General features: G+C 47.2%; 1 protein-coding gene across 4 annotated transcripts in view; it reads right to left on the reverse strand.

Moving 5' to 3' along the window:
* The window catches only part of GDPD5 (glycerophosphodiester phosphodiesterase domain containing 5), a 158,158-nt gene that overhangs the window by 84,933 nt on the left and 48,531 nt on the right, over nucleotides 1-24,694 (reverse strand). For 3 of the 4 annotated variants that reach the window (XM_035343866.1, XM_035343836.1, XM_035343844.1), the window contains exon 2: nucleotides 16,674-16,848. In XM_035343866.1, coding sequence (XP_035199757.1) covers nucleotides 16,674-16,790 — 117 coding nt within the window. In that variant the 5' untranslated portion in view covers nucleotides 16,791-16,848. Of the gene's footprint in view, nucleotides 1-16,673; nucleotides 16,849-17,366; nucleotides 17,389-24,694 lie in introns of those variants that run through there. The other variant, XM_035343855.1, reaches the window with a different exon arrangement.

Genomic DNA, 24,694 nt, shown 5'->3' on the forward strand with positions numbered 1-24,694 from the left:
TGGTGGCACAAGGTGACTCCAGATGAGCACAAGCTTCACGGAGCAACGCTACGTTTTTTCATGGAGCAACGTTTTATGGTTTTGCATCCAAAAAGTACTTGCCAAAAGCCACGAGAGAGAAGGGAGCACAACCAGGATGATCTCCTGCCTCTCTCCAGCATCAATTTTTGGACCCTCGCAGAGACAGGATGCCGGGTAAAATGACCTTTGGTCTGACCCAGTTGGCAAGATCTACAGGCTTGCACTTTGCTTGACGAGACAGCGCCCCGTCAATACACAGACTTATTAATCCCATGCGATGGGGGATCCAGAGGGCAAAGACATATCCCCTAACAAAAGCCATTGAGCAAGCTAACACACAAAACGCTTTCTCCCCCGTCTTTGGGGGCAATCCAGTGACCTGAAAGACTATAATAAGAGCTTTAGAGCAGCGAAAACTGAAGTCTCTCTCTTTTAAGGGGGAAAAATCGATAAGATCAGAGCCCTGCCCAGCCTCCACATGCCCAGTTAACGTGAACAGAGACCGTCTGAAACAGTGGACAGTGACATGTCAGATTTACCAGCGTGAGGTTACAGCTCTGCTTCCCAGAAACAAGGGTGCACTTGTTTCTCTGTCTGCCAGACAACGGGACGCTTTGTGCAAGTCAAAGAAATCATGTATTTTTCTAATACTTGACATATGGAAGGGATTTACTTATTTTTGCCTGTAAGAGATTTAAGCGGGTTCAGCGCACTGCCAGAGGGGAACCAAATGAAGTCACAAGCTTCAGCAGCAGCTGAGTATCCAAAGCCAGCTTCCGTCTGGGGAGAGGACAGAAGTTTTCCTTGCAGAATTTATTTTTTTACCTCTCAAGGACTGAACATAGAGGGAAAAAAAGTCAACGAGCATGGCTATGATGGAAGTGCTGGGGTGTGCTCATCACACAACAGTGCCACGCTTACCAAGCACAGATAAAACACACCAAAGCATGATACAACAGCATCAAGGCAGGTTTCGCTTTGCATTGCCCCATTTATCACTCCCTTCTTGCTGAAGAAGCAGGAAACCCTGATGGCAGCAGACAGATGCAATAAAATCGCTCGTTCAGACTCGGGCGCATTGCTAATAACCCTTGCAAACACACACACTCACATCGACCTCAAGAACAGCAATGAGATGAGATATCCTTTCCAGATATCGCTCAGCTAAAAGCTACGCCACCCCACCCAGCTCAGCTTCAAGCTCTTGCCCTTCCCAGCGAGGAAGACACCAAGACACCACGGTGCAGCTCGCAGCAGCGCGGTTTGCTCGTGCTCTGCGGCGGTTTAGGTGGTTACAAAGTCGGCTCGTTGAGCAAACCCTAAATCAAGGCGTAGCAGCATGTTCTGAATTAGAGGAACCAGGAGGTGGTTTAGCTTTTCCAGACAGGCCAGCGTAGCCGAGTCAAAAAAAAAAAAATAGATAAGAGACAGCAGCGAGCCAGAATGAAAGAACAGCTTTGCGGTGAAACCAGCAGTATGGGAGGGCGGAAAAGCCAACACATCCTCTTCCTCCACTATTAACCAGTGGTTTTCAGCCTGGCGATGAGGCTGATGGCACTGGAGTCTTGAACAACCCCCAAAAACGACCCCCAAACATCTCAATCAGGAGAGGAGTTGCTTGCTCCTGGTAGAAGAGTGCCCCAGCTTCTCATCACGTTCCTTTGCTAAGCGTCCCGGTGATTTCCTCTGGTTGAGATAACCCAGTTTTATGACTTTTGGGAAGCTTGCTTCAGGGAAACCACGTGAGGAAGTTAACCACAGGTGACTCAATTTTTAAGCAGAGTCAGAATGCTCCAAGTTGAGAAGCCTTCAAAATAAGGCCTTACAGTGAGATTTGTGGCTTTATTTTATTTTTTTTTCTCCCCCCTCTCTTATAATTGTCCTGGTAAAAGGGCCTCTTTTGACTGTATTGAAGTCAATTGATTCTCAAGTGCTGGCTGACGTCATGTGCACATAAGCACGCCGCCAAACAAAGGCTCTGAACCTCATGTCAAGGAGAACATGACAAATTATGGGTTCAGACCAGTTCGTCAGCTCTTCCCTGTTAACAGCTCATTGTAGAGGTGGCACGAAGGGATAAAAAAAAATTTCAAGCTTGAGATGAGCTACAAGTATCAGCCACTAAAAAGCCTATTAAATCTTCCAGCCCCAGACAAGCACAGCTTCTCCTTGCACATCAACTATCGCTTCTACCCACCCTTGAAATCACACCTGGGAGACCAACAGCAGATCTAGAAACAACCAGGAGAAAGAGTTTGAATCTGCATTTAAACCACGCTAAAATTCAAGACTCCTAAGTTTTCAAGAGGAATTCACAAGACAAAAAGGCAGACAAAAGTGTAGATGAACTTCATGGCCAACAGTACAGAACAGTTACTTATGTTTTTAAGCTTTGCTAATGTATTTCTTTTTTAAACAAGCCAACGAGTTAACAGAGAGGTCCCCAGTTCATATAAACACAAGCATTTCTGGCGTCCAAGCTGATCACCTCAGTGTTGAGGCCCTTTGGATCACCGTAGAGATGACAGGCAGCCACGTCATCTGCAAAAAGACTTCCTGGCAGACTACAAACCGCCTTGCGATTAGCCCTAGACGGATGCCAGGAAAGCCACACCACCACATTTCTTCAAGTTCTTCTCCCCTAACCACAGCGTGCCGTAGTGCTACCTACCAGAAGCCAAACCACCCGTAGGCACACGGTCATGGGGCACGGCTTCATTTTTACCCACACCTCAATGACTCCTGGAAGCACTGGAAACCTGTGTGCACCGCGGGACACCTGGTCTGGCAGCCACTCCGGGTGCCCGCTCAACATCTGTTAAGAAAATTCAGCTTCCATTAAGAAAAGCCCACAAGAACAATCCCCCAAAACCATAATTTCTAACCCATTTGTGCTTCCAAATCTTTGCTGTGAGCTTCCTAGCTTCAGCTGCCCTTCGCTAGTGCTGTCAACCACGGTTATAGATGCCAAAACTCTTTGCTTGAGTAGTAAAGCTACCTGGGGAATAGAGACTTCTCTGATGCAGAGTTTGCTTCTCAAAAAATGCTTGCAATCGACCGGCAGACAAGAAAAAAAAGAAAAGAACAAAAACTGCTGAACTGCTACAGTCTTTTCCTGGAAAGATGAAGGAAGCCACAGCCGCAACCGTCAGAATCAATCCCCCGAACGAGCATCACTGCAATAACCCACACGCTGCAAAGAAAGCTGCAGACTTTCAGTTTGTGGTGGCTTTTTAATTTAATGGGACTAGTTTGCAAGCTATGAAGAGCGATTGCCCTGTGGGGAAATGCGCTCTATCCATCCCTCCAGTGCAAAAGCCAGCCACGCGTCTGAGGCGGCACGCCGTTTGATTTATTAATAAACGGATTGGAAACTCCAGCAAGGAAATTAATCTCAGGCTGTACCTGTTCTGGGATGATGTTGGGGTGAAGGACAGGACCAGGAGCTGTGCGCAGTTACTCTCTACGGAAGCTTGGCCAGACTCCCAGAATAGGAGGCATGAATGTGAACATCTGTATTAAAGGCAGGAAGATATTATGCAAAAGCACTCTGGCTTCCAAGCCTTTCTGTTCCAGAACTTCTAGCAGCCTCTCCTTCCAAATTAGGATGAACAGCTGCAATGTATTTGGCAAGCTAACCTCTGCCCCCAATTTAGAAGCTTTTTACATCACAAAATAAGACACATATATTTTGAAAACCAAAGGGACTATTAAATCATCCAGCTTGACTTCTGTACAAGAAGTGCCACTGAATGTCACCCCCTTACTGGAGCACTGAGCTAGAGTTAAACATGGTTTCTAGGCACACTTTCCAGAAAGAGATCCAATGGGTTTGGAGACTGAGAATCCTAAAGAGGAGTAGAGAAGGAACAGAGATCCAAGTAACCCACTTGTGCAAAGAATCGTTAGCGTATTCAAGCAAAATCATCCATAGATGCAAATGAAGATAGTTACATGGACTTTAAACTATCCCTTCAATAGTTAAGGTCACAGAGGACAAGTTATTAAACTCAAAATAAGGTCACCCACTCACCAAAATATCGGGCCAAACACAATATGGGATGATGCTGAGTTGCAAACTAGCATCAACACCACTGAAAAGCACCAGAACCTACAAGTTCATCCCCCGTTGAACTGTAACACGATGCAATTACCACTCATCTTTAGACATGGCAAGATGTTCTTCATTTAGAGCCACATACATAACTCTGGAGGAGAGCTACAGGCTCAACTGCCAAGAAGTTTCATTTTCAGAAAAGTCGGCTTAAAAGAAAAGCAGCACAATGGGATTTTTCAGCATGACCTGCCAAAAAAAAGTGCCAGGTTGGGGAAGTTTTCCAGGAAACCACAAGATCTTTCCTCAGGAGGTTTCTCAGACCCAGATTACAACTTCTGGTCTAAGCCAGAGACCACTGAGACACGCCAGTCCTTACGCTGGACAAGAGGAAGAAAATCCAGTCACTGTTTGGGCATAGCATTTGGAGTAGTTGGGTACACGTCTACCAGATGCTATCTGGGTTTACGCTCATGGGCTACGTGGCAAGTCAGAAAAAAAAGATTTCTTAGCTGCAGGCTCCCTGGTGGGAGAGAAATTCATTCCGCTCTCTCCACTCTTCCCAGATGCTCATTTTCAGCATCTGTAGGAACTTAGTAGCTCCAAAACCTGCCCTCACTGCCAAGATTTCTGAGCTAAGCTTATTGCACAGCTCCATTCCTCACACCTTTACAGTTCTGCAGAAGGATGTTTTCCCCTGCCCTTTTTAGCCAAAAGACCTTGGCATATGAAAACGCACCACGTTCTGCAAAGGAGCAAGTGCTTAAAGGACAAGAGAGAAGAGAATCGTGGTATAAGTGCTCCTTTTACCCAGTTATGCAGACATCTCTCACCCTTCAAAAGCAACTACCTATTTCACTACCTATTTTTTTAAAGCAACCTACTCTTTTCAAGTCTTTTATTTTCAATTCTGCATTAATCCGGTACCAAAAGGATGGGGTTGAAGGACAGCGCGTGACTTTTTGGGCAGAGGAATCAGCTGAAATAAAGAAATAGTGGGCAGGTTCAGCTCTGTGAAGTCTGCAGCAAACATTTCAATCCCCAACGCAAGCAGCTCTGTACTGAGCAGTGCAGGGCTTCCAAAATGCTTTAACACAGCAAACATCCAAGATGAGCTTCTCTCAACTGATGCAGGACACACGAGCATCTCCCCCAGCCCAAAACTCATCTCCTCCCTCCTTCCAGTTCTCCCCTTTCACACCCCCAAGCATTTTGGAGCCCATCATTATGCTGAAGCCTTCCTATCCCAAACTTGACTAGGTGCCCCACCACATTCCCTTCCCACGGCAACAACCCCTACATGAGCTTCTGCCCCACCACCTGCACAGCATCTCCCACCCGTCCCAGCTGGCAAGGATCAGGCCCTCTATCACCATGTCTGCCCTCCTGCTGGTGAAGTACCCTCAAAGTCACACATCTCCCCCAGACACCAACAGACCCCTCTAAGGAGGGCTGTGGGGGCAGGACACCATCATTTGGGGCCATATATGCTCCAACCGTGGCTTCAGGGGAAGTTCAACCCCTCCAGCTCAAAGATCTCTTCACTTCCTTGTTTCCCTTCCCTGAAGGCTGCTATCCATAGCCACTTAAAATGTCAGCAAGAGCAGTGCCAAGCTTAAATCGCTCTTATAAATATCCAATCAGCTGCTGAAAACGAGGAGAGGACCTCAGCAGGAGGCTGTTTGCAAAGGACATCTCACCAGCAAGCCCCAGGGGAGGGCAGCCTTGGTTCCCATCGGTGTACGGGCACCATCATCCCCGGGAATCAGGGAAAGGCTTTGTGAGAGTAGACTTGGATCAGTAGAGCAGTGAATTCAAACCCCACAGTGAAGTAAATCACTTGAGTTCAGCTGATAGGCAGGGTCACCTCGGTTCCCTATGAATCAGGATAAGCAGTCTCCTCTGGAGAACAACCCTGCTATGTCACCATCCTTTGCTGGATCAGAGAGGGTTTCACACACCAAAGCAGGCCAACAGGTCAACCTTCCATGGTTTTATTATCACCTCACCTCCAACATTTGCTGTCTTTATGGGAAAGGACAAAAATATTCAAATAAATAGAGAGATTTTGAATTAATCTGCGTTACAGCCACTACCACTGATAAAGCTTGCTTTCCATTGCTTCTTCTGAAAAAAAGGATGTTTTCCAGTTTAATTTAAAAAGCCAGCCTCTAGCACTGACAGCAGCTACACTGCCAGGAAAGAAAATATATTTATTTGTTTTGGAAAGCAAGCAGAAAAATGACATCCTTTTTCCCCCTTTTAGAAAGCATTCGGTAAATATTTCACCTTCCTCCCTGCAAGTGCTGGAATTCCCCAGTCCCTCCGCAGGTGTTTGCTTATGTAAAGAAAAGTTGTCAGAGCAAAGCAACGCATGCATTTAAGGGAATCAACACGCCATCCTTTGGCCTCTTCAGTTTCAATGACAAAGCCCAAGCCAGCTGAATTCCCACAGCCTGGTGGAAATGCTAAGGCATTAGCTCAATAACGAAGCGTGCTGGGTGAAATCCACCACACTTTGTGATGCTGCTGCTGCTGCAGCTGGGGGACGTTCTCCCCTGTGCAGCGATGGGTTAAACCCCGTGCTGGCTGAGCATCCAGACCCCACCTCTAACCCAGCATCTTTCAAACCAGTGAAGATTTTGCAAGAGTGGCTGCATGCCACTGCCTCTGGACTGGAAGGACATCGCTGTTTCCAAGTGCCTGGCAAAAATACCCTGGCAAAACCCAAATTTTATAGCCACCAGCTCTCATTAGCAAAGCACGGGGTCAGATCTAAGGGACCACGGCCCAAAGATCCCCCTTCCCCATCCCTTTTTCCATGCACCTCCCACCTGCCTCCCTCTCCCCTTTCTCCAGATGCAGCTCCAGCCCAGTGCCGGCCGTTTACAGCCCGAAACACGTTTTGCAGATGCTCTGCAGTAAAAACCTTTGACACCTATAAAGCATTATAAATCACAGGGCATGTTAATCACCCAGTCTGAGCCCATAATCCGAACTCAGGCGCGCAGTCAATGGGTTTTGCAGACTCCCTCCCACCGGCATTCTGCCTACGCGGGGAATAAGCCAGAGATTTAGCATTAGTCAAACATCCTCACCCTGACAGCGTGAGGCTGCACCAGGCAGCAAGTCCAACCCGGCGGCTTTCCTGGGGCTCGGGATTTCTCCTCCTTCAAACGAGCATTACGGGAGTAGGAAACATCCTTCACACGGAGCAAGCAGGAAGGAATTCAGAGAGGCCACAAGATCTGCAGTCAGCGGTGACTTTTCATTGAACAACAACTCAGGGGGGCGACCCAAACCCATTAAGGCTGGAAGCGGAGCTATTTAATGGATTGCTGTTTGAAGCACAGCCCAGCAGCCTGGACTTCTGGTCAAAGATTCATGAACACATCAGCTTTCTGGGCTTGTACAGCCATGGTAGGATCTAGACGTGACCAGCAATGGTCTTCTGCAGACTCACCCGTCTAAGAAGGCAATGGTTTCAGCATCAGCCTTGCCCTGTGGCAGGTTCATCCCAGCCTCAGACATCCAGGAGGTGTACTGAGGATGTAAGTGTGTGAGAAGGAAGCTCCAGGTGGGTTAAGACCAGTTTCTGAGATCCAGCTCACCTCCAGGACATCTCTGCTCTGTGCCTGTCTTCCATGGGACTTCTGCCCAGACTAAGAAGTCTTGCTCATTCTTGAAGGAAATTTCGACTGCTGATGAAGCTTTTAATGTGCTTCAGAGGATGAAACCTAACAACATTACAGAGCAAGAAAACACTTGAACAATCTCAACACTCCCAGGAGAAGCATCTGCAGCCCTAGGAGAGGTTTTGCACCTTTCCCTGACTCCTGGGCATCTCCCACAGATGAGAAAAAGACATTTTGTGGGGGAGCAATACCATAAGAGCAGGTAGTACAATTCCTGCAAGACAGCCATAACAACAAACCAGAGAGAATTCAGCAAAACCCACAAACTGATGGGGCCTCCAGACCCTGTGATGTGGGCAGGGTGATGTGTCTGCATGCAGCTGTGAGCATCTCAAACCCCATCCCTCCCCAAACCTCTGTCCTGTGCCACCTCACAGCCTCCCTGTATAGTGAAGGGCTCAAAAGGTAGATTTAAAAAGATGTTTGAGTGATGGGTAAAGCCCTGATAACAAAGTAGTATTGCTTTTGATTGCAAGCATTGGTTAAAACTAAATAAATCAAATATTTAATCCAATAATTGTGTTTTTTTCCTGCATTTAGCCCATCACTCCAACATCACCCGATAAATCCGGTCGTGGAGATCCAGCTCTGGATCACCGGCCACGTCCCACCGCAGAAGCCAGCATCTGATGCCTTAAAGCCTACCACAAAGTAAAGATGCTCTTTGAAGCCTCTTTCATGAAAAGCTCCCGTATCTTCAGGCCTACAGTCACCAACATCAACAAACTGAAATTGCACTGAAAAGGGTGAATTCCCCCTTCCCCTAATCGCGGTTTTCAGCAAAGCAAGCAATTTCTGTGGGCTAACCAGCAACCTTTGGCCATCGGGGGGGGATTAGCATCGAAGCCCCATCAAAGTCCCAGCTCCAAGCCCTCCAGCCACACAGGTATATCACGCCAGCGTGGCTCAGATCATCTGTTCAAGTCATTGAACAACTCTTGCCAAGTGGGAATTACAAGAGTATCGCACTCCGAAGTGAATTAATGCATGTACCACGGGCACGGCACAGCAATCCATTATGTCGATGGATCGCAGCTCCGCATTCTTCTCACAGCTTCATCTTTTTCCAAAAGGAAAAAAAAAAAAAAAGCCATCAGAAGCCTCAGCTCGAAGACGTGTGATGTTCTGAAACGGGCGGACCGTCTTGAATCATTACCATTTTACTCCAAGGGAATAAATTTTAACAGCAAACACAAAATTTATTAGGAATGGCTTGATAACTAATTTATATCATGCTGCAGCTACACGAGCAGCACTAGATAGTTTGAAGCTGTGGAGAGACACTGTAAGTCTATCTTCCTCTCCCCTCATACCTGCACATTTTAAGGCACCTTACATTTATTTAACCAGAGGGTTAGGAGATACGTACCAGCAAAACACCGTATCGAGGACAGCGGTGGTGCAGCTCCTCCAACACCACCACTGATTTCTGGCGAGCATATTCAGCCGCCCCATGGGCTACAACAAACCAACCCCTTTCCCTCGCACACCACGCGCCAACCAAGGCATTTGCACAGAGCTTTTATCATAAGGGGCCGGCTGCTTTCTAACCTCTGCTATGGCAGCTCGCTGCTTGTTCTTGCTAAATGAGCACTGCTGAGGTTAAAACGAAAGGCAGGGAGATGCATCTGGCTATGGGCATTTCTGCTTTTCCCCCCTGCTCTCTCATGTGCCCCAGCAATCCCAATTTATTTTCTTTGACCACAACAGGAGAGCACATACCCAAACCAGAGGATGCTTTGATAGCCTGGCAGCAGCCAATGCATTCCCTAACGCTACCTACAGCATTTATAATGCACTAATTAGGCCAGCGTTGTCACCTTCTATAATAAAGCATCAGTTTCATGAGCAGAGACTGGAGGTAGCTCATGAAACTGATTTGTTGGGTGGTTGGAAGGGGTGGAGGCATACATCAGCTCACATATCTTCTGCCCTTGGCAAGTATATAACCAGTCAACAGACAATACAGAGCACTTTGGCATTTTCTATACTTTAAAAATAAATAAAAAAAGCTAAGGCAAGTATGTGTTCAGCAATCCTGATCAGCAGTATCCCAGCTGGGACACACTGCGTTAGGAAGATGTAGATGCATCAAGATTTTCCTCCAAGTACCAAAATCTGGATGATTGTCATGGAAACACCAGCACAGTCAAACATCCAAGGAGGAATTCAGGGAAAAATCTTGAGGGAAACGATCAGGGTGAGCACATCTCAAATGAAACCAGAGCGTCTGGAGTCGTTTTTCTTGCTGTTCTGGCACCAAACACAGCTTGCAAGTCTCCAATCCACTTTTACAGCGCAGAGCACAACACAACGGGCTGCAGCTTCCTCCTGTCCCTTCCATCGGCTGACCCTGGAAACCCACATCAAACTCCAGCTCCTCTCTCCAGAAGCTCACTCCAGCAACGGGTCAGAAATCAGGACCCTCACAGCCAACTGTGAGCCCTTAATTCCTCCTTCTGCAGTGCTTACCCTCAAGAGCTCCAAGGCATCGATGCTACCTGCTCTCAGCCTCTCTTCTTCCCAAGCTGAGCACAGCAAGCTCGAAGTCACCACTTTTCGAGTACTTTCTAGCAAAGGCTTGGCTAAACCCCGCGATAATATGTAATGGATTTCCTGGGAAGCACAGGCAGCCTAATTCTGTCTGGAAACCAGAGACAAGAGGTGTGGGGAGGAGAGTACAAGCGTCATCTCCCCTGGCTGCTGCTGGAGGCAAGACAGAAGAAACAGAGATTTCTCAAATATCAGAAAAATGAGAAGTCCCCTTTTGTCCCAGCTCATCTGGGAATATTTAATTTAAAGGGTTTGGAAAAATCCCTTTTATCCCTATACCTTTTCCTTGCTTTTCTTTCTTCCCCTGTCCCGCCTCAACTTCCCAAAGCCTCCTTTTCCTGCGCAGAGAGCATATGGCCACCAGTTCTTGGCTCTGCTAGTCTCTACATACTACATGCACACCAATTATTGAGCCCTGTTTTAAGCTATTAATTCGAGGTTCCTTTTCACTACCACCCAGGGTGAAAACTTGGGGCGAGATAGAGCTCCATCCCTACAATCATCTTTTAGTTTGATATTCTGTGCTTTTGGAGATTCGCTGCCTATTTGGGGGCTTTCTGGTGATTCTTAAGGGGGCAAGCAACCTACCAGCACTCAGGAATGCTGAGCTCACCTTCCCAAATGGCATTTTAAGGCGACACCACGTGTGCAGTGGCTTCAAGAAGGACAGAAGCAGCAGCAGCATCTGCTACACCCCCCTGAAAACACGAGAGCAAGCAGGAGAGAGGGAGGGAGGAAAGGAGGAATAATGGGCTCCAGCAATGTAATTATTCACCCAGATAATTAGTACAATGCATAAAGAAAAAACAGTTGGAGGGAGCACATCTGGCAGCTATAACGAGGAAATGCCACAATCCGAATAAAACCCTGGAGGCCCATAACGTTGGAAAAGTCACAAGGCACCTTTGTGTATCCGAGGGGGGCTGGTCCGGCTGTTTATCGCAGGGAGCTTGCGCACGGATAGCTTCAAAGTTTCTGAATAAAGCAGTAACGACTAAGTATTAGAAGTTTTCAAACCATTGCCGTAAGAGCTCCTCAATCACCCCTAAAAACATCAGCCTTGCCCGGGGGCCACTTGTTACACACAGCACGAAGCCACAGGCAGCCACATCAAACACAGCCTGGACCCACCAAGCTGCCTGCGGTTCCTGAGGCATGGCAGATCCTGTGCCCAGCTGTTCCCCTCCAAGCCAACAGGCAAAACCCAGTGCCACCAGGAAGCCCCGAAGCACAATCACGGGATCTGGTGAAATCTCAGAAGTGTCCGTGTCAGCGTGGGACTCCTGGGATTCAACACTCATCCATTCTGGCCACCACGAAGTCATCACAGATCAGCTTTGATTTCTGTGCTTCAGGTTACCCCATTACAGAAGAAAAAGCAAGCTTGTAGAGGGGCATATGATGCTCCACGCTGCAAGATAAACACGGGAGGGCTGAAGGCTTTGGTATTCCACCTGAAGATTGGCAATTCCAGTCATTAACACTGGACCACGGGGCGGAGGACGAGACCAGAAGGGTGCTGTGCAAGAACTGGCCGTGTTGGGAAATTCTCCCTTCCCTCCCACTTGGACGTGCCCAGCTGCTGCAGAGGCCTCAGGTCAGGGAGCTGGAGTCACTCGAAGCCCTGTGAAGTTTTTATTGCACTCAATCAGAGCAGCCCCAGGCGTTCCCAACCCTTCTCAGTATTTTGCCCAGCACAGGTTTAAAAGCCTGCTTAGCTGAGAGGGATGGAGCGATGCTCCTGGCCCAAGGTGTTTCCAAAGAACCTCTGATACCATAACCTGACAGCTCCTGAGCTCCACAGACCGTGAAGCATCTGCTGCTGGGCGTAGAGGAGCTGTTGCATGCCAAGGCATTCCTCAGGGCTTGACAGCTCCTCACTGACGGGAGCAGCATGCCTACCAAGCAGCAGCGATGAGGAAACGTCTCCGCTGCAATTACTGAATGCTGCTGTCAGGAGGGGATGGCAGAAAGGGAAACATTGCAGCAGCCACTGCAAAGCCACATTAAATAACACCGAAAGATGAGAGGTTGGGTTGTTTTGTGATAGATTCTGAACAAGTCATATTTCTAGGACAACAAAAACCTTACTTTTATGACCAAAAATCCAACCTTGCGGGCCGCGCGTTTTTCATTGACCATCAGTCCTGACTGCCCCAAAGGCTTGCAAAGCAATCCCCTCCTGCACTTGGATTTGCACCTCATTAGCTCCAGTTTCACCAACTTCCCAGGTTCTTAATAAGAACGTGGTTTATTAGACACTCAGGTTAACACCTCTAGGATTTGGGCATTCAGACAGCAAATTCCTGCCTGTAAGGGATTTCATCGCTAACGCTGCTCCTTTCACCCACAACATCCCAGGGGTGTTCACAGGAGTAATGGGAGGTAAAAAAGATGGTACAAGTCCCACGAAGGGCACCATCCACGCAGTAGACGAAGAGACCTCCATTAAATATGTTGTAGATGACACTGAAGAACACAAATTACAGAAATCCTGCAATTTCCATCATCTGGGATCCAAAACTGCCAATTTGGGTTTCAGCCCCAGGTGATGGCCCTTCCTTCTGTATGCAGCCAAACCAGGCACCTAGTCTTGCCTATTCTTGGCAATTTTAGTGAGGAAAAAAAGATGGTATATGCACCAAAACCAGGACAAGATGGAAGTGGGGGAGACAAGAAGAGATCCTGGTTACATTTTGTTCACCTCCACTTCTATCTCAGAAGGGTTGATGGCTGGGAAGCGTGGTTATCAATCAAACCTGCCACCAAGCAGAAAAGCTCTTGGCAAATAGCTGTATTATTTTATCCCCTTTGACAGCGAATTAAATAGGTCTGCAAAAGTCTCAAGACTTCAATATTTAGTAACCACGCAAAACAGCCAGCCAATGAACATAGCAACTTCTCTTTGCTGGATAGACTTAAAATTATCATTGCAATTTTCTTCTGCAGAGCATCTCTTCCCCCAGTCCTGCCCAGGATGATTTCCCAGGTGTGATATTTGCTGTGTACAAACAACATGGCTTTGGAATCAATTAAAAAAAGAACAAAACCAGCTGATAAATCTCGCTTCATGTTTATACAACGCAATCCATCGATATCTCCCATGTGGATACCGATCCTGCAAGAGCTCTGGGTGGATTTTAAAAGATGCTGCAGCCAGCTCTGGACTCTTCCTTGGAAGCGAGAGCTGTTCTGGTGGTGTAATACCCAGCAGCAGGTCATTTCGGGTGAAGTACACAAGCTGCGCATGGAGCATTGTGTTCATACACAGCAATTAGCCGTGCCTCTCTCTGTGTGTTTAATTGCTGGCAATCCATCAACAGGATCATGTTGTCCGGGAGCTACCTTGGAAGTTGCCATCTGAACTTTGGACCTTTCAAAGCGCGCCTGGCAACTACAAGCCAAAGCTTATTTATCCACATTTTCTGTGCTCAGGGAGATAGAGCCCTGTTAAGAAGATGCACTGATTTCCTAAGGACTTCCTCGGTTGAATAACCACTGAACAAGCTGTAGGTAGAGCAGAAATTGCTCCCTCACACCAGCTACAGAGATTATTGTGGTCTGAACTTCAGGAAGATGATTTTTTCTTTTACATACTTTTCACTAAAAGAGAAAAAAAAGATCTTGCCAGTAAAGCTGAAGCCACACAATACAAAAAGAAATTTTACAGCTGTTTAAACTCAATTTAAAAAGGAGACCAAGTGTGCAGGTTGCTTTCAGCCCCCCTCCAGCACTCTCAAAAGGAGACACAAAGAGTACAGGGATGGGATCAGGAAAGCTGAGGCACATTCTTCCTTCTGAGGGCGCTGAGGCCCTGGCCCAGGCTGCCCAGAGGAGCTGGGGGTGCCCCAGCCCTGGCAGCACCCAAGGCCAGGCTGCGTGGGGCTGGGGGCAGCCTGGGTGATCTTTAGGGCCTCTTCCAACCGAAGCCATTCTAGGAAGGCAAGAGATCATCACAATTCCAGCATGCAGTCTCCCAAAACAAACTTAGAATTCAAGCTTACAATTAAAATCCTCATTTTCATGCAAATTTGTGTTTCATGGGAAGCCTGAGCTGCATAAAATTGCAGGAAGAGGAGCAGAATCATTAAAACTCTGGCTGCTGAGGTGCAGCACAACTCAGAAAACAAACGTTCGCGATCATCAGATTTCAAGGATGCTCTTCGCAAGGCTGGGTCATAGCCCAGTTAATTGAAAGCTTTTCATTCTAGAAAAGCTTGATCTTTTGAACAGAAACAATGTAGGGTACATCATGGCCATCTAAGACAAATTGCTCCCTAATTATCAGAAAGCAAAGCACGTATTCAAAGCGTATAGATGTAACATATACACACACCCCTTATTCTTCCCTCCCCAGGTAGCTCTAGATTTTTGCAAGACTTAAGACCTCCCAAGCATGGAATATATATATTTTAATATATATAATAGAAACCACACTGACAAAGGTTTATTACACTGCAATTGGCTCTCCCCTGGGTGTGCAGTGGCTGAGTTACTATAGGGATGGATACGGGGTAACAGAATAGCTCTTGTCATCACTACGCCACTGCCTTTGTGCAAAGCAAATAGGCACTTCAGCTGTGGTATGGTATTTTCCTAGCTAGTCTCTCACAGATACACCCAAATACCGTGTCAGTATTCACACACATGCAAATAGACCACTCCAGAGGACAACCAGGTTTCATTTGCACATTTTTTTTTTGCCCTCAACCCGTAGTGCTACAATCGTTTATCTCAGGACCTGACTACCTGAAAGGCAGCTTATTGACAGCAAGGCGGGGACAGATTCTTCACACCTTGGTTTTCCATAGTGAGCAGCTAATTTTAGACCTTCCCTTGCTCACACAAAAGATAAGTTTGCTCCATTTGTGTCTTTGAAGTGGAAGCTGAGACCCCATGTAGGCTTAAAACAGGCTCATAGACCAGACATATTTTTAGGCATAGCCAAGGTAACTTTAAACACAGCAAATTCTTTTCCAGCACCAGAAAAACAACTGAATTTCCAAGCAGCATTGGAAAGCTGCCGCTGATATTTTCTGGTAAAAGAAAAAACAGTGCAACTGGAGCCAGATTTCAATGAAAAGTTATGTCAATGGCAGTGTTTCCTATGGATTTTTAGCTCAGAAACGTGACGTTCTGGTTCATAAGACATAAGGAACAAGGCATTTTGAGTATTTAAATTAGTACACGCACGCGTGCCAAGACATTACATCCCACTGTTTTTCCTGACCAAGTCTTCAAAATCCAACTACACCCTCCGCTGCGGATGTGCCCGGGTATTTGCTCAAAGGAAACTTGCTGCTGGCTCAGAAAAACAGTCACTGAGAATAAGCTGGCCAGACAGAGAGGAGGGAAAACAGCACAAACACTTCTACTCTGCAAAGGGAAATTTGTTTTACGCTGCACAAACATAAGCCATGACTTTTCAGTTCACACGGGAGCTCCCAGCCAAGCTGCACCACCAACAATTGATGCAATTCAGAACCAGGATGACTCTGGCATGGGATCTGCTGCCCAGAACTGTTTTCTCCTCAACAGTCTCTTTTCCAGAGAGGCACTCCATAGCCTGAAAGATTCCTGGTTATAGACTTAAAAGGGGAACAGCTGACTGTCACAGAGCAAAACTGAGCCCTCAGAAAGCAATCAAAGCGTCTCCTGGGAGCACTGCCAGAGCAAGTGAGATTTAAGTTTTGCTTTGTGATTTTTTTTTTCTCCTTAAGTAATACACACACAAAAGACAATACGAGCACAGAAGAGCAGTAATTCCATCTTTTGGATAATAGCTCTTGTACATGCGACAGCTTTGAAGCTTTGACAGCAGTTTTTCCATCCTCCTTCCTGCAAACACAGCAGGTCCTAGGGACCCATCTCCCGGCCCCAAATGACCAGGGACACATGGGTCTGGCCCCAGCTGCCTGGGTTCCCTCTGCCAGAAGGAATAAGCTGCATTTGTGCAGGGGAGGGAACAGTCACTTCTAACAGCTCCTCTGTTCATCCCCAGCTGGTTCTCACCTCCTGCTGCCTTGACTTACCTACAAAGGTATTTTCTCACATACAAAGAAATGCAGGTTCCACATATTTGGCCGAACACAGAGCAAACACATTAACGATGGAGGAGCGAGGAGAAAACAGAACTCTCCCCAGCACCAAAAGGGAAAATAAGGACAGATTTAGCCATACCCATACCACTCAACCCCATGGAGCACCAAGACCATGCCCATCTGCTCCATCAGCCACAGGCTGAGGACTTCTCCCAGACGCAGCCTATAGAAGCCAACAAAAAACCAAGCACCCAGCATCTCCTTTGCGTTTAAAGCTCCTGGGCTGGGTTTTCACGGTCCGCTACCCACCTTGGTGGTGTCATCATGCGAGCGCTGGTACCGTTTCCAGCGGCAGCCGTAGATCCCCGTCAGGCATGACAAGCATAGCTGCGGCTCGTAGTACTGCAGCGGCTGGTGTTTAACCATGCTCCTTCCAGCCCCTCAGGAGCGAGGTATCAGAAATCCATCAGGTCCTGGGAGCGCCCTTCAGCAAGAGAGGGAAAAGAGGAAATTAGAGGTGCCAAGCGATGTTTTAATACTTTAACAAGCACTTGAATAATTAACCATGTCCTCTGGCTATTGAGAGAGAAGAAATGATAATCAGATCTATTCCCAGCCCTGCTAACGTCTCCAGCTTGTTACTCAACAAGACTGAGAAGTTTAATTAGTCGGCAAGTTTTATTTCCTCGCGCTGTTTCTCCCACACCCCTGAAGAAGAACGCATTCATAGGAGTTATCGGTGAGAGAAGCCACACAAGGACAAGAGCGAGAGACAGACTACTTGCTGCCCCGATGATTAGATTCATAGAAATGATTGAAATGTAAAGAACCGAACCCTCTGCAAGCACAGCCTCAAAATTGATTCCGAGACCTCTGCAAAGTTGAAACCCTGCCAAGCTGAATCAGTTTACGGCGAGCATCCTGCGGGGGCTGCAAAACGGTCCCAGGCAAGGAGCTAACACTTCTGTGCAGGCTGCAAAGAGGCAGATATTACCCCCCTACCTTCACAGCAAACACTCGCAGGGATGCAGAGCTGGGTGCAGCCTTCCCCCAGCACGGTTCCCTCTCTACCAAGCAGCATCCACTCCCAAAGGGCCGGCCCGACTCCGATGCTCGGTTTGCCATGCGTGGGAACATCGCTGTTTGAAGGGAAAGTACTTTGCTCTATCGATTACAGGCTCCGTGCGTCACAGGGCTTTTTTTTTTTTTTTTCATTATTGCATATTGAGAAGCTTTGCTTTTATCTCCGTTGAGATTCATATCAAGAACAGACCGAGTCGCTGCACATCCTTACTAATTCATAGAGTAAGCGTTCGGGGATGGGAACCTCAGAGCAAACGTTCGCCCGTCTCGTGGCGTCACGGCAGCCTTTCAGCTGTACTCGCCCCCACCAGGGGTTTTCCAGTGTCCTCGTGCACAAGCGCACACCCACACGCTGCTGTCTCCTGAAGAGGTGTCCTAGCCACCAAAAAACCTTTCATTGCCATGTCCTGCAGAGTGAAGCCTCCAAGAACTAGGCTGACCGCCTACTTCTCCCTTCAGCCAATGCACAGGGGATGCTGCAAGTGTTGCAAACACTGTGGCAGGCTCTAGAAATTTCAACAAGGATACAGACAGCTCAGCCCCTCCAGCTTCTGGCTGTTGAGCCCATTGATACTCCAGGCTTCGCGCTGGCAGCCTGGGACAGCCCCGTCCTGGCTTTCCCTAGCCAGGGCTCAGCATCCTGCAGGCAGACGGATCTTGCTGGTTGGTTGCTGCCCACCAGCCCATTTCTGCGGTGCCTCCAGGGTTCAGAAGCTGTAGCTTCTCTGCCTTTCTCCTTCCTTCTATCAAAACATAGCCTTGTCCTTTCAGGAAACCTCTCTTTAGGGCTCTCATCACCACTCGGGGCATTGACCCACGCAGAGGACGTGAGATGTTCAGGACTTGCTGGCTGCACATCGGGTGGTAGCTGACCTAGATCCCAATGTGTTTTTATTCATCCCCTCAGGGCGGACACAGCATGGAGGCACAAGCACATCCAGTCCAAAACCAGAGCTGTTTGCTGATCACATCGCCTCTGCTCTCTCCCAAATCATCTGCCCCGCAACCCCATGGCCTCGTGCCCGAGGTCACCTCCCTGCCTTCACGTCATCGTTTCTCATGGTATTTACAAAACCCAGCATTAGTCAGTGCACAAATTGCCTCTTCCCTTCCTCTGCTGTTGTCTGCTTTGGTTTGTCCCTCCCAGAGCTTCCCAGGCTGCCTTCCCCATGCGCCAGCAGCACACCGCAGGCAGGAACGGCCGTCAGCTGGAATAGGACATGAGAAGCTCGATGCTACTTAAGAGACTTTGACAAAGCCACATCATCTGCCTTGAAGATCCTGAACAGCAAGCAATGTCAAGGTACAGGACACAAGCAGGACTTAAAAATCATGCTCCGTCCAACAACCCCACCACCAAGCCACATACTGGTGTCCTGAAGACTACAGTTATTATGAGAAAGCCTTCATGAACTAGCCTCAAAAGGACAGCATCTCTCCCCATTTCCACCTCTTCTTCATTTAGTTACGAGGACAAACAGACCCTCGCCATCTTCAAGAGCTTTGACCAGGTGCTTTATTTGCTGACTTACAGGAATCACACTGCAAACTCAAACAGGAGTGTACCAAAAGAGAACACAATCTAAATGGATGGCAACAGGGGGGAAAAAAAGGATAGGAAGCAAGAGAAGATGGCAGTGCTGCTGTTTGACAGGGGTGGTCTATAGATGCTCAAAGAGTAACACAAGGCAAGGGACTGCTTGTAAGCTTCCAGAAGTCTTCTAGGACAGGTCTGAGACAGATATGTTCAACCTCTCCCCAAATAATAGTAAAAGAATAACTAAATGGAAGTCTATCTGGAAATGCAACTTGGACCCCAGACTCCCATAAACAGAGGGGAGGGGGAAGCATGAGAAGCTTGGATAAAGCTCCAGTCTAACATTTTCAGGCAAAATCCACAGCTGGAGGCACCAGAGCTTTTTCAAATAGCATCGCACTGCTTTAATAAGGTACTTCACAGGTGGAGAGGGACCAGCAATCGACCCTTCCTCCTAAAGAAAAACCCTTACCAGTAGCCAGAGGAGATTCAAACAGCTCAAATTTATGGTCCAGTTCTGAAGAGCACCCAGCAGCCATCCAAAACCAGCACCTAAGCCAACATCTCTCAGCCTCCTGGCGCAGTTCAGGAGGGTCTGAGTGCTTTCAGTGTAAAAGAGCAGCCCAAAAGCACATCTGTCAATCAATGCCATCACCAGAAGGCACCTCTGGAAGGTTTTAAAAAATTTGCAAGGCCAAATACAGCTGAGAAGGCTCCACAGCCCACCAAGTGAAGCTGTTGCCCTCATCCTCTTGAGGAACCACCACAGGGGCGCACGCTATGGGACCCCACAGATTTGGGCTGCAGCAGCTTCTCCATCCATTTCAGGCTGCCCTCCATAAGTCAGGAGAAGCCCAAGAAGAAATCCAACATGAGTTTAGAAAAAGCCATTCCTAAACATAGCAACGTGAGCACCTTTGCCTTGAACTACACAAGGCACAGCCTACAAGCCTAAAATCACCCCCTCTTCTCCATGAACGTCATTAGGAGATGCACAGAATCCCCCAGCAGAAAGGAAAACATACAGCACAGCACCCATCCTCCCCTCCACACCTACACAGACCAGGAGGTATGGGAAGAGACTGAAGCACAGCAAGCACGATGCCTTTGCTCGAGGCAAACCACGGATGAAGTTGCCAAACTGATACCAGAGCTCCTCGCTTGGCTGAGATGATGGACTGCGTCCTTACTTCTGCCTCCAGAAACAGATTTAATGGAGAAAAGCAGAAAGTACCTTACAATCAGTGTTCCCATGACATCTACAGCTTTGAGGTGGAGAAAGCAGCCTATGAATGATTCAAACCTCCGCTGGTTAGCGTTACATACAGAAATGAAAACAGGAAGCAAGACAACATACATTAATTATTCAAATCCAGCAACACGCAACAGGAGGAGGAAAAAAAATAAATAAAAAGCAAACCCACATAAGCCATCCTCCTTGGTTTTAAAGATGCATCAGCTGCCAATAGCTACAAAACATTTTAGATCCGAATAACCAGGTTTGGCAGCCGACTTGCCCCAAAAGGGGGAGCGGGGAAGAGTCCATCTGCAAATACAGGAGGAGCATTTTCTGAAGGCTCCGGGATGCCTAATTAGCACACACTGCATTCCTGAGGTCCTGGGCTGTAGGTATCCGTTACAGCCCGTGACACATTATTCCTTTCCAAACAGCTTTGGAACAAAAAAAAAAAAAAAAAAAAAGCAAGAGAATCCAAGTTGCAAATTTAAAAGGGAAGCTCTCTGGGGAGATTTGGCCTAAAAATTTGGATTTTTTTTTTTTCTGTACAAGTTAACTCCTCCGTCACTGTAGCCTTACGAGCCTGGAGCTGGGAGAGAACAGAGCAAGCAGCACTGATCATTAAACCATCTCAATTTAATCATTTTTGCAAAGGGAAGAGCAACAGCACAAATCCTTCAGTGCGCTGAGTAAATAATGTGAATGAAGCCATGGAAAATTGGGTTTAGTAGGACCTAACCCTCTCGCAAGGCTTGGTACGGCCCAAGCCCTCCCCTGTAATCCCTCTCCACTTTTTATTTAATCAACCCAGCTTCACCCAGGTCAGGCTGATCTCACCCAGTATCTTCGGACAAATCTTTTGATAGCCCACAGACCAGCTTACTGTGCATCCAGCAGCATTACTGGCATTACTATCCTGAACGCCTGCGTGGTTTGGCCAGGATGGTTTGAGGGAAGAGCTGAGAGAAAGGGGCTGCTGCCTGCCTCACCTCGACCTCCTACTTCCAGCCGTCTCCCAGATCCCCTAGGCCGGTACAGTGCAGTATGAGACTTCTTGCTCGAGCCTGCCAAGGACTCTGAAACTGCCTCAGCACAGCCAGGAATGAATGGAAACGGAGCTGAGGATGTTCTGATGGAAACTCATGAATCCTGAAGTCTAGGGAGAAACTAGAGTATGCAAACCCAAGCAGTGAGGGAGAGGAAGACCACTGTGGTCTTCCACATCTCCACCCATCAAGACGTGGCTGGAAGGGCCTAGCAAGTGGAAAACAGTCTCTGTGAGGTTTGAAGAGGAGGATCCCGTAGTTTCAGAGAGGCAGGTTTGTTGGGAGAGTGATGGGGACAGAAGAAAAATGCCATGGTCACCACAGCCTCAACGTGCTTCCCCCACACACAGCGATGCCCAAGGCCTGCAGAGCAGCGGGACGAGCAAAACCAGAGCAGGCCCCAAGCACATGAAGTGCAACCTCCCAAAAAAATCAGGCCTGAGCAAAGTTTCCCTGCTTGTGGTTGAAATAAATGCTGAAAACACAGGCTTCAGTGGTGCCTGAGATATTTTAACCAACCCATTTTGAAAGGGCTTTGGCAGATTCTGCCGCTTTCCACATTAAAAGTGTTTTTCCTCTTGTTGGTGACTCATGGCATGGTTTATCAGGAATCTGTCAAGTTTCAATATCTCTTATTAAAGCTTCTATCAAGCTAGTTATGCTTAAAACCTTGTTAAGCAAGTAATTACCTATTCCAAACACATGAGAACATTGCTGATAACCAATTAACCATATTGATATTCTTGTAAGCCTTCAGGTCAATTGTTCCCCTAATTACATCCAGATTTTCTTAAAATACTTTCTAAATAAAAGAAGTTAATCTCTTCAAGAGCAAGCCCTCCCGTTCTACACGCAAAAGAAATCCTTTTTGCCTGGCCAGGACTTAAATGGTTTAAAGCTTTTAAAGGAACTGCTCTAAATCCTTGTGACTTTCACGGTTTTCATAGCAATCTTCTCTTCAACACGCTGAATTCATCCAAAACAAAGTAATGCAATTTCATTTTCCCCAGCTCGGAAGACAGGAATGGAAGAGGGACAATATCCCCATCTGTTTAATAACAGAACAACTCCTATAGAAGGGGTGTTTGCTACGGCCGTCCCCACAAGAGGAAATCTTCATGCACGCGCTGAGCAGTACTTTCCACATTTTCTTGGCTCAGGCCCAGAACATCTCCGCTCACAAGACCAAGATTTAATTTCGAGGCAGGAACAGAAAGAGAAGACCTCAAAGCCACAAGCAGCGTCGATCACCAAGATGCTGCCTCTTGTTGTGCAGTTTCTTTTGCCCTTGATGGTGGTGGAGGGTGCCCAAGGAGCAGCTGTGGTGACCCCTTAATTCCTGAAGCCCTCTTGATGAACCAGTGGGGTTTTTCTTTTTTCATCGTTATTCCCTGCTCTGGAAATCCGGTGAGGTTAGCGGTCTCCTACCTTTTTTATTTTTTTTTTTAATCCCAGGGCTCAAGCATCCAATTTTATCTGGGCAAAACAGAAGAGTCCCAGCACAAGGAAAAGCATCGGATGTGTTAAAGTGCCTGACGCCACCAAGATTTTTCCCTGGCAAATAAGCAATTAAAGAAAAAGGATAATCTGAAGCCATTAATTGCTGCATATGTGCCACACGCAACTGCTCCAGTGACAAAAAATACAGAGGGGAAGGAAAATAAGAATTAAGAGGCCTACAGGGCTTGATTTATCAGAGAACTCTTACTCTTATGAAGAGGAACAGCGCTGTTTCCCTGATGCCTGGCGATGCCAAAAACCCTATGACTACATCCTAGCCCAGGCAGACGCCCTGCAGAGCCACTTTGATTCACAAAGCATTGAGGGATGACCCAAATAGGCAGGAGCTGGCTGACGTGTAGCCCCTATGGGTCTGACCTGTTGTTTATTGTTCTTATATATTTAAAAAAAAAAAAAAATTAACACTTTGAAACTAGGGCAGCTTGTAGTCTGGGGGTTGTACACTTCCAGTTAATGAGAATTCAGACTTCAAAAGATAAACACTTCAAAGGAATTACAGAAGAAGAACTTTTACTTTAATCTCACTAAATAAATAAGCACGGCACATGCTAACGCCCTCTGCAATCTAGCTTCTTAACATTTTCCACAAACGAAGGGCACATTGGGTGCCCAGCATTTTAAAGGGCTTGAAGAAGCGGAACAGGACGCCGGAAAAACCTGTACAAACTTCTTACGGAGCAATAACCAAATGGCATCTCTGCTTTCTGCACGAGCTTGGGCCTTCACAACAAAACCTTGCAGGTCAAGACACCAGTGCAGCTCTGAAAGCCCAACACCTGCTACAGTTAAAGCCATCGAGCAGACTCTGTTGCCTCCCCTCTTCCAAAGTTCAGGAGCAAACAGCACCAGTTTCATCGAGTCCTGCCCTAATCCTGCCAGATTATGGCTCTGCAATAATCCCAGGCACCAGATATGATGTCTAAAACCAAAAACCTACTTCTTTGTCTTGGTCCACAAGGAACGGACAGAGCACAAACAATCCAGCTTTGGTAAATTCAGTTTCTTCTTGGAAAGATACAGAGACCCAGCTGGTGACGGATTAGAGTTGACAAATGCCTACAAGGATCTCCATGAGCAGTGCCTGCCTGGTTTCTCAGTGACTATTTACTGGAAACCAGCACAACCAGCTGAAATGGGTTCTGGTCCACACGCAGAAGTCAGAAGGCCAACAGAAGTCAGACCAACAAAGCTGGGAGGACACCCCACACATTTACTCAGGTTGCTGTCTTGTCAGAGTAGACCAAAAGGAGTTCTGCACTAGAGATATTAAATCTGTGGAAGCAACCAAAGGCACTCCAAGCTATGAAATAACACATGATAAACAAGGGACTTGTTGGCCCCTTCTGCTAAAGTCTGCCTGGCAATGAAAAGTTTGTTATTTTGGGGGCTGGTGGAGAGATGGGCAACAACTCCTACCAATGCCTCATCATTAGACTTGGAGGGAGATGTGAGTAATTGATTTATATTTTTTCTTTTAGAAGTAGCAAAGAAGTTTTAAGTAGCCTGAGAGGCTACTCTCAAACCTGATACTCCCTAGCAGAGAAACTAGAGGCCACTGAAAATACAGGTGTCTGGGGTGAGTTGTACCAAAAAAAAAGCTAGGAAAATGCATCAAGTGCCATAGACAGAGCTGGTCCCATCCTTAGGTTAGCTGGTGAGTATGGTAGAGGTCTACTTCCACCTCTGAGTATATGTCACAGGGAAAGTCCAAGTTGGGCTGCATGTAGAGGTGTCTCCTGTGCTTGAATGGAAAGGCTGGCGACTGCTGGACAAGGCAGGACGCTGTTTGGCAGGCACAGAAATATTATTCCACTGCTGGAACATAAACGTTAAACTCATTTCTAAGCAAGGCTGAAAGGGAGTTTTTAAAAAAGGGTAGAAAGATTAATAAAGGAAATATCAGCAG

Source organism: Oxyura jamaicensis, chromosome 1 (genome assembly GCF_011077185.1).
Source record: "Oxyura jamaicensis isolate SHBP4307 breed ruddy duck chromosome 1, BPBGC_Ojam_1.0, whole genome shotgun sequence".
NCBI classification, from domain to species: domain Eukaryota; kingdom Metazoa; phylum Chordata; class Aves; order Anseriformes; family Anatidae; genus Oxyura; species Oxyura jamaicensis.